The sequence below is a fragment of the Triticum aestivum genome, chromosome 3B, assembly GCF_018294505.1.
Source record: "Triticum aestivum cultivar Chinese Spring chromosome 3B, IWGSC CS RefSeq v2.1, whole genome shotgun sequence".
NCBI classification, from domain to species: domain Eukaryota; kingdom Viridiplantae; phylum Streptophyta; class Magnoliopsida; order Poales; family Poaceae; genus Triticum; species Triticum aestivum.
Window position 1 is genome coordinate 180,235,319 of NC_057801.1, and position 11,080 is coordinate 180,246,398.

At 45.9% G+C, this 11,080-nt stretch overlaps 1 protein-coding gene across 1 annotated transcript; it reads left to right on the forward strand.

Moving 5' to 3' along the window:
* The first annotated feature begins 222 nt into the window (after nucleotides 1–222).
* Nucleotides 223–2,552, forward strand: LOC123069254 (uncharacterized). The gene is made up of 2 exons (XM_044492065.1): nucleotides 223–1,794; nucleotides 2,253–2,552. The coding sequence occupies exons 1-2, from the start codon at nucleotides 396–398 to the stop codon at nucleotides 2,357–2,359; spliced, it is 1,506 nt and encodes a 501-aa protein (XP_044348000.1). The 5' UTR covers nucleotides 223–395; the 3' UTR covers nucleotides 2,360–2,552.
* Nucleotides 2,553–11,080: the final 8,528 nt, after the last annotated feature.

Here is an 11,080-nt window from a genome sequence, read left to right on the forward strand (position 1 = left end):
TGCTTGTAAGAGGTGCGGCAATTGTCATGAATGAATGGATAAAGGAAGAGTGAAACTTTAAGTGTTTTGTTCAAAAAAAAGAAAAGGCTTAACCAGGGTGGCGGGCCGTCACAAAGAAAGAACCTCCAGGCTGCGGCCACCGTCGGCCCAAACGCCGTCGGCCCAAAAGTAGGGGTTGAAAGGATCTCATATCCTACCGGCGTAACCCTAGCTCCTGCCCACCCCACCCACTGCTCATTCCCCAAAGAGGCGGCTGCCCCCCCTCACGTTGCTCGATCCCCTTACTCCGACGCCGACCGCACTCTATCTCAAATCCGTCTCCACCTCCAACTCTGATCGCCCTCCCCTCCATAAATTCAACCCACACACCGGAGACGAACCTAGATCTGGGATCCATGGACCTTACAGGAGGAGAGGAATCCTCGACACACAACATGCAAATCAGTTGGCCGTCCTTGAACCCCCCTGCTCACGGCTACATCGACGACGGCGGCGAGCGGCCACCCTTCGTCCTCATCGAGCCCTACGCCTGCTTCGCCAACCTCATCAACGGCACCACCGCCAGCACCCCAATTATGTTCGACACCGAGCTCGAGGGCTGTAGCATCCAGGTCACCTTCTGCGCCGTCCACCCGCCGGACGTCTCTTACCTGTGCGTCCACGCCGTAGGCTTGGGCGACCCCCTGTTCACCAACCCGCCTCGCATCCTCGCCACCGAGACGGACGGTAGCCTCCTCCTGCTATGCGTCCCCATCCCCATCCCCGGCCATCCTTTCCCACTCGGTGCCTACGTCAACAGCACCCGAGAAGAGTACTTCGTCTACAACCCCCGCGTCCCTGTGCTTGAGCACCTTCGGCACCCGGAACCCGGCAGCATCCCCTGCTTGGTTGACGGCACGGTTGCCATCGTGCGCAAGTGCAGCCAACACCAACACACCAGCAACCCAGGCCGCAAACAACAACCCCATCGAGCCGGCGTCCACAACTTAGCCCTACATCCCCATGGAGCCGGCGTCCACAACTTCGCCCTACAATCCCACGGAGCCGGCGGCCACAAGTTCGGCCTACAACCCCATGGAGCCGGCCGCCACGACTGCAGCAACTGCAGCTACGTCATTGCGGCGCAATCTGAAAGGTTCGGATCTGACTATCCTTGTCAACTCTACCTCTATCACTCCAATACCTCCTCCTGGACCACTCCGTCCGTGGTATTCGAGACGCCCCTCGACAACGAATACCAAACACACAAGACAATCTTCATCGGAGGAGAAAAGGGTACTCTGGCCTGGGTCGATCTCTCTGGAACTATTGTCTTGTGGGACGTTCTCGGCAAGGGCCGCCGCAAGTTTCGCCAGTTCCAACTGCCAGGACCCATCGACAAGGGCAGCGACGCATCCACTCGGGACATTGCTGTGCTCGGTTCTTCCATCAACTATGTCGTAATGGAGTACTTTGCCCGTGGTTGGAAGGCCACTGTATGGAGCATCAGCACTAATTCCCTCCCTGGGGAGGGTTGGGGCATCCGTTACCATCTTGATTCCTCTAATTTACAAGGTCTTGAAGGTGAACCAGCTACAGCTCCTTATATTGGCCTACCCAAGCTGAGCCTCCAAGACGATGGCACTGTTTTCTTTCTCAAACAGGTTGACTACCGCGACCCACACCAACCGGCATGGGTGCTTGCTGTTGACATGAGAAACAAAACTGTCCAGAAAGTGGCCAAGTTTATTCCCTCTGGTTTGTACGTCGACTATGAAACAAGCAGGATTTCCAAATATCTCAAAGTTGCTCCAGGTAACCAGTTGTATTTTTATTTTAGTTTTGTACTGCTGCTTTACTGTCTGCCACTTCCAATACATGACCAGTAATTAGATAATGCACATCTATATGTATGTATATAGGGGGGATAATCCAAAATAAGATGTGCTGGTCATGATATCACTCATCTGAAAACACATTATTATTTGCTAGGTTGCTGTATCATCAACAGTAAAACGTGTGTTACCCTTTTCCTGTGACAGATTTTGATTTGGTGTTGCTGCATTCTACTAGATGTGCAGTACTTATAGCACATCTAGATGTGCTTTAGCAAAACTGATTATTTGTTTATAGATTTAACATCTTTTATCAAGTGTCTTCAGAGGGAAGCTTTAAGTAGAAGTTATACTAGGGCTGCTAGGTAGTTGCTCATGGATCATCCTTTTCTTTCTTTCAAACTATTACTTAAGACATGCTAATTTTGATACTTTTAGGTACAAAGCAAATAACGAAAAGACCTGGGACGCCATTGCTGAAATCCCCTAGCAAGAAACATACTGGAGACACAGATGACCCTATGACGGCGATTGATGTGTGTTAGAGAGGTTGCAGACCTGAAAACAATGTGTCCGGCTATATCCATGGACGGGGTATTAGAGTATTATCTTATGGCTCACTGCTAAATGTCTGGACTGTCCTTTGTTTATTTATTTTATTTTAGGATTATGTACACTCCAAGTTACTATGTACTATCTATTTTATTAATCATGTGAAATCTATTACAAAGCTTTCTATGTGTTGATTGTCCTTTAAAAAAAAAAGAAACCATGCATGCATTATACTCCCTCTGTTTCTAAATATAAGTATTTCTAGAGATTTCAATATGCACTACATATGGATGTATATAGACATAGTTTAGAGTGTAGATTCACTCATTTTTCTTCGTATGTAGTCTATATTAAAATCTGTAAAAAGACTTATATTTAGAAACGGAGGGAGTACTATAAAGTTGTAAGTTATAAGTTTATGACACACACGGTCCACACTGGACAATACCAAAGAGGACAACCATTATAGCACCACGACAAAACATACCCTGCTGAAAAGAAACATACAAGGGGGTCGATTGCTACCAGAGAAGTAGGAGCCGTTGGAGCACCATAGCTGAAGAAAGCATTGCCATGGCAGAGCAAATATCACTGGCGCGTCAACCGGGGTTCAATCCTATGTTCACCCCGTTTTGGGGGGTTTCCCTCCTTTTTCTCCGTTAGCCATCCCTTAATTTGTTCACTTAATAGAGGGTCGAGAATCACACGTGACCTGGAAGCATGGCATGTTATTGAAGTTCTCTTTTTTGGAACGTTAAAAAGAATTACTCTGCGTGATTTGATTTTTTTTTTGCGACAACACCCGCATTATATATTTCTATTTGAAACCATTGCTATGGACAACATTTTTTACTCCATTATATATGTAGGCTTGAGCTTCAGGGCTTGCTTGCTAGGGTTGCTCCCGTCTCACTCTCTCACCATTTCCAAATCCAAACAGGACGATAGTGGCCACTCTATCTCTTTCCTCACCGGGCCATAGATTTGACCGGATCCCGTCGGCTGGGGAAGGGGAGGAGATGCAGCATTGACATGGTCGCCGTTGGCGAGGGACGAAGCCTACGCACACCATCCTCTGTGAGCTAGTGCTAGCGCGGAAAGGCCTCTGTGCCCTTGCTCGCTGCCGTCGTATGGGGAAGATCCTGCTGCCGGCCTCGCCACATCTCGCCGACCTAAGGTATAACTTATTTTGGAACCAACTTTGTTCTACCGGCCCACCTCTCCACGTCGTTGCATGCTGATCTTCTAATCCCCATCCCACATGTAGCTTTTACTATTAGAGGAAAGGCTACCCCATGAAGACAAAAAGATGTCCTCGTTGAATGAGGAAAAATACTAGGTAACAAACCGCTTTTGGTTGAGAAGGGAAAGGACCACACTAGTGGAAAAATGGCTAGCCACAACTTTTATTGGTGGCGCCCCATTTTCCATCAACGGCATCACTATATTTTTTAAATAATGCTGGGCGTCGGCGTAATTCACACGTCATCGCTATGAGCTTATTGCTGGCATAGGAACTTCAGGGAACGCCACTTGTATGTTGGTCCCATCATCCTCACCATCCGTGGAATATTGCTGACATCGCAAGAATATCCACACCAACACTACTTTTTATACTTGTGGCAGGGGATTTTTTTTGGACGTCATGAGCATATGATATGGGGTCCACAACCAGTTCACAAATATTGTGATAACGTTCCAAACGGTCACACGCCATAAGTATATGCAGTTCTATATATATATATATATATATATATATATATATATATATATATATATATATATATATATATATATATATATATATATATATATAGTTGTGGCTAGCTCAAGATCTCAACATTATCTCTTCTATTTCTTTTGTCAATCTTGTATCTCTGCCGTCCTCTGCTCTCGATTTGATCTATCTACGACTATCTAATCTAGGTAATATGCCCAATTTTCGGTTTCCATTTTTAGCAAAAGGTAGTAATGCTGAAATATTTTTTGACCCTTCTTTTAGGCAATTGTATGAAGTGAACGATTCTTACATATACATATGGGTCGAACTATAAATGAGTTCTTCCAGGTGGCGTTGGATGATATGAATCACAAGTAAGAAACAAAGATATTATTTTCATGTAAGAAGTGCAAAACCGAAGTTTTGATTGACCCTTCTACTAGTCGTCTAAAGATGCACTTGTTGAAACACAGTTTCATGCCTGGTTACACATGGTGGACAAGTCATGATGAGGATGAGGAGGATGCCGAAGTCGAAGGGGCGGACTATGATGATGAGCCAGAAGAAGGCATGAAGAACGAGGCTGAACATGAAAAGCACCTGGATGGATAGGAAGGCTGTGCGGAGGTTCAGGAAGTGAGAAACCTTTTGTACAAAAGGCAGATAGAACCGAGTGATAAGGACCTGTCCAAGAAGGAATATGTAGATAACCATGATGACCAACAATCTGGCATTTATCAAGAAGAAGATGAAGTCCAGCTCAAAACGAAGTGTACGAAAAGAAGCCAAAGCACGTTGTTGGATGTAGAAAGTTCTGTCGAGAGAATTCAAAAATGATGGGGCAGTTGATTTTATATATCTTTTATTACTTAACATCACTCGTATTGACCATATCTTTTATTATTCACCATTTGTATTGAACTTCAGAAATTCAATTAGACCATTGGTTGAAAAACAACTACATGAAAAATAGCGCGAAAAGAAACTTTCCCTATGAAAATTTCCCCCATATCGGCTAAGACAATGTGAAAATAGCTATGGCGTTGGTGATAACTTTGTCTGTGAAAAATTCCCTCGAATCGGCTAAGACAATGTGAAAAATACCAATGCCATAGCTATTTTTCACATTGGCTTAGCCTATTTGGGGCATATTTTCACATGCAAAGTTTTGTTTCGCGCTTGTCGGTACTAAAACTGGAATATCTCGGGTGGGGGTCCCTAGCTGTGGACCTCGGATCTGTGGGTAACAGGAGACAAAGGGGACAATATTTACCTAGGTTCGACACCTCTTGAAGAGGTAATACACTATGTCCAGACCTCGGCCCCTATGGACCAAGGGGAGGGAGTCCCTTTGGCCAAAGAAGGCGAACCAGGTCGAGCAAAGTCTTCGGCCCACACGAATCCATCGCCTGAACAGCAGCCAGAGGCCTCCGTCCCCACCACTACGATGGGGTTTTTAAGGTGCCGCCGCCCACCCCTCCTGCTCCAGGGCAGGTCCACAAGGGGTGGCCCGATGAGATGGAGGTGTCCTTAGAGGGCTCCTCCATCCCAAAAGAGCAACATGTCCTCATCGGTGCGGCGCTGAGCGGCTTTCATTCCGTAGAGGTCGGAACGCATGAGGTCTTCAATGGCATCTTCATAGGATTTGAGGTATGTGTCACACATCCCTGCTTACCTTCTTTATCATTCGTAATTAGTTTGACACTTTCCCCATACAGTAGCCCTCTCCGGACATGACTGGAAGAACATTGTCCAAAGGCTATAAAATTGCAAACAATACACATGAAAGCGTAACAAGCGGTAGCCCCTGAGCCCCAAGTTAGTTTCAAAAAACTAACTTGGAGGTCAATTTGGACACATATGAAAAATGAAGATGCAGCAGCCCCCAAGACTCTGGTTTGGTTTTAAAAAGCTGAACAAAGGATCGAAATCGATGTCGTGAGACTAATGTCTAATTATATCTGTAGGCCTCGGCTTGTGCTCCGAGCTCTAACTCCAGGAGTTAGCGGGGATGAACCGGAAGCTGAGGAGATCCGAGGAGGACCTCAATTTGATGCAGAAGCAGATCGAGATGGCCCAAGGTAGATGAAATCCTAATTCTTAGATAATGTTGTTTTGTATTCATTTTAGCTCATTCTAATGCCGAGATGTTCGATGCCAGCTTTGGCCCGGAGCTTGAGACCCTGAAGGCCGAGCTGAAAAAGGCTCGGCAGGAAGCCGAGCAACAGAAAGTTGTGGCGGCGAAGGATAGAAAGGAGCTGGCAGAAGAGAAGGTAGCCCACGACAAGGATCAGGCTCGGGTCCTCGAGGTCGAGGACAGCCTGAAGGGATTGTATGTGGAATGCAACACTCTTCAGCAGGATTAGAAGAAAACGGTCACCGAGATTGAGAAGTTGAGCTTAGCACATGCCGAGGTCCAGACCCAGGCCCGAGAAGATCGCGAGGTGCTCTAGCAAGTGAAGCAGACCGTGCTACTGGTAAGCCTTACTTACTTTAGTGTATTTTTTGGCTGCAACAGGTCTGTCAAGCTTAGTTAACTCTGCCGATCCTCAAACGCCTTCGCCGGCCTGCCGAGAAGTGCGTCCGACACCGGTCGCTACTTCGGCGCCCAAGAGGGTCACACCACTGAGAGGGCATTTTGGCGGCAGTTCCAGGCGCCATCGCATCCATCGCTGCTGAATGACCAGGTGAAGCAGTTGATGCAGCTCTATTGCATGGAGAGGCCGACCCATGGAGGACCTCCGTGTTCACCTTTGGACAGCCGAGCTGTTGCCGACCAGCTTCTTCAACCTGGTGGCCCATCTTCAAGATGTCGACCCCCAAGTTCTGTGCTGGAAGTGGTCAGCATGCTTGGAAGGCATCCAACGGGCTTATGCTGATACGTCTCCAACGTATCTATAGTTTTTGATTGTTCCATGCTATTATAGTATTGTCGACGTTCTGGGAATCAGGGTACCCAGACTTGCGTGCCTGCGGCCCACGGAGTGGCTCCTTCGACGGCCTGGTACGACCCAGCAGCAAGGCCTCCAAGACAAGACCCTCGCGAGGGCCCCCTGGCCTCGCGAGGCGAATGACATAAAGACCTCCAGAGGGAGTGGCCTCCCCAGGCTACCTCCCGAGGAGCGGAGTTTTCTATGAAGGTACCCAGCCTCACGAGGCTATGACGACATAAGCCGTGATGACCAAGGCCAGGCGGGCGCCAGCGGGCGCAAAGGAGGCAGTTTCCCTTTCGGTGCTAATGGAGCAAGGACAGACGCGGGTTCCCAAAGAATCCCCCAAGGGTTTCCATTCCGGAGCAACAAGACCAAGACCACAAGCACTACAAAAAAATACACTTCCGTGATGATACGTGTTTGTCATAGTAGGTCGCGTTTTTTGTCATGCATGTACATCCATGACAAATTTATGACAGAATCAAGATAGTCATACCTGTGCTGTCGTAGAAGTGTTCCATGACATTACCAAAATTATCATCACGGAAGTGTCGACTTCCATGACGATAAATCGCGCGTCACAGAAGTGCTTTCATCAAGGGTGACCGACACGTGGCATCCACCGTGACGGAACGCCGTTAAGCTATCGGGTCGGGTTTTGGATCCGATAACCCGTTAACAGCCCCGACCAATGGGGATTTTCCACGTGTAAAATCATCATTGGCTGGAGGAAACACGTGTCGGCTCACCGTTGGGACAGATGTCATCCACTCATTGGACAAAAGGCGCCTATGATACGTCGACACGTGGCACGACCCAACAGAGGCCCATTCCTGTGAAAAGGCCGGCCCGTTTGACTTGGTCAAAAGGTGGCGGGCCGGCCCATGGAAAGCCTGTTAATGGCCTGTTCACATATAGCCCATTTACAAACCGCTAACCCAAGGCCCGTTACGCCCTATCCGAATTAGGCCCAGTAGCGTCATCTGGGCCATCCAATATGATTCCAGCCCGTTTTCACTTCTGGCCCATGTATGGCCCATGACGTCTTTCGGCCCATATGAGGCCCTATGTAACTCTTGGCCTATTAACGGTCCGTGGTGAAACTGGCCCGCAATGAACAGTGTATCACTTTACACCCACTAACGGCCCATGGTGAAACTGGCCCGTAATGAACAGTATATCACTTTATACCCATTAAGGGCCCGTTATTCAGTTGGGCCGTTTCCAGCAAATGTTATCTTTCGGCCTTCTCAGAGCCCATTTATTCTTGGGCTCATTTCCAGCATTCATTTACTTACGGCCCGTTACTGTCATTTTCTGCTTGTGGGCCAAATTCAGCCCGTGGTTACATCAGCCCGTTTGTGGTCCGTTAATACGTTGGGCCGTTTTCATAGCGTCATCAAATATGGCCTATTAACGATGGCCCGTTATGGTCATACGGCCCGTATAAGGCCCATTGATGATATGGCCCGTAGAAGGCCCATTGTTTCTACGGCCTGTAGAAGGCCCATTGTTTCTACGACCCGTAGAAGGCCTACTGTTTCTACGGCCCGTAGAAGGCCCATTGTTTCTACGGCCCGTAGGAGGCCCGGTGTCACTAAAGTAAATATTAGCCCATGGTTATTGTGGCCTAGTTTTAAAAAGAACTGCACTAACTACAAGCAAACAAATAAACAAGACAACAAGGAAATAAATAAGCAAGCAACTTATGCTAGGCTATCACGGCTGTTACACATATTACATCCACTGGGCATCAAAGTTCGCCACCAGTGCAAATATAGGGAACAAAGCAGCACATCATATACACTGCTTGCCAAAGTTGGCGACCAGCGCAAATAAACGCCGCAGCAAAACAAATCCGAAACTGAAACCACTTCAGAAGATATCAAGAAACAATATCCTGGGTACCCATAATGCTGGCAAGATGCTTAGCAAGCTTATTAACTTTCTCTTGTTTGGCGCTTAAATCCTCCAGCGCTTGCTGTTGCACCAGAAAATATGCATCTGAATTCTGCAGGGACTTGCTCAGTCCTTCAGCTTCCTGTCGCAGCACATCTGATCGATGTCTTTCAACTTGAAGTTGAGACTCAAGAAGACAAACTGATTCAGGCAACGAGTTCGAAGAGCTTGTGCCAGCAGTAGTGGCCAGTAACTCGAACACTACATCAAGATAGGACTTTTGGGTTCCCACACTGTCGTCAAGATAGTTTTTATCAGCTTTCTTGGAGACCATCAGGGATGTCTCACTATCTTGAACCTTATCTGCATTACTTCCTTTACCATTGGATAACACGGTACTGTTCTCCAATATTTTCTCCGCATTCTAAAAGAGAAACAAGCAGACACATCACATGTTTACCATGTTGTATATGAAACTCATTTTGGTAAATGAGTTCAGTAGTAAAGTGGACAGGATAACAACATGAAACAAACATATATCTATGTGCCATGGTCACTTTATGGTCTATACCATTCTAGTTTTTGTTGCCAAATCAAGATAGAGACACAGTTCAAATAATATTTGTTCAAGACAAAGCAGAATAGACAGAATATAAGTGTGGGTAACCATAGAGCAATAACAACACTTGTAATGTGCATGACATGAGAACATAACTGTTTATTCAATTGAAACTGAAATCAACATAGAGCAAGTTACAACAGCAAACCAGTTAAAGAAACATGTTTAAAACATACCTGTTGCGCCATTGGAGTTTCAATTCCATCCTTCAAATTTCAAAATAGTTGGTATGAGTAAATACAGTAATGCAAGAGCAAAGGAGTATGAACCATAGCTACAGAACCTAACCTGAGAACAAATCTTCTTCTCCTTTAAGCGTTGAGTTGGGATTCGAAGTGGTGGTCCTCGTGCTTTGGGCACTATAGTTCCCTTACTAACCGCTCGTGTTTGGGTGCTCTGTGGTGGAGACGGTGCTGTGTCAACTGGAACTGGGTTACTATCTGCCGGGGTTGGGGTTAGAAGGGGTGTAGCTGGTTCTCTGTCCAACTGGGTAGGGGTACAATCTGCGAGAGTCTGGGTTATGTGTGGTGGATCTGGTCCTTGGGCAAGTACAACCGTGGTTCTATCTGCATCAACTGGTAGCACTATCTTTTCTGAAGACCGTGTTGTTACTCCCTTAGATACTGCCATCACGCTCTCCAATTCAAATGGCTGATAAACAAGAAAAGTAATTGAAAGTATAGACATTGTATGATAGACAGGTGCAATGGATAGTGGGGAATAAAAGAGGGCATGAAATAATTCATATTTATGTTGTCTAACCAAACAGGATAGCATGACACAATTTCACATATATGATGGCTAACTAAACAGGATAGCATGACACAATTTCACATTATGATGGCTAACTAAAAAAGATGGAAAGACATAGTTCAAAATATGAGACTATGTAAACAGGATCACATGACATAACTATATAATGTGTTTATTAAATAGGTTGGCATGCCATAATTCACATACATTCATGGATAGAATGCCATAATTCTAAATATGATGACTGTAAACACTAAACAGGATGAGATGATATAACTATATGATGTCTTTATTAAATGGGTTTCCATGCCATAATTCAGATAGATGATGTGTATGTACTATGTAAACATGATGGCATGATATAATTCAAATATATGATTTATATAGTAAGCAAGTAAGCAGATGGCAATCTATATATGATGTAAACACTAAGCAATGCAAGACAACATGCATGACATGGGTAATATAACCCTGCCAAGTTTGAGCATAGACCTCAGGGGGGAAATAGGACTGGTCATCAGTCTCTGAATCCTCCTCTGAGGAGCTCTCTGTAGCCAGCAAGATGTCTGCTTCAGCAGGTAGCATTGTCTGCTCTGAATACCTTGTTTTCACTCCAGATACTTCCATCACCGCTTCAAATGGAGGATGCACAGGAAGAGTAGTTGAATATACAAACGTTGTCGACAAATGGAACACATAATACAAAAAAATGATAGCATGATATAATTCACATACATGATGATTGGCTAAACAACATGGCATTGCATAATTCACATATATAATGCCTTTG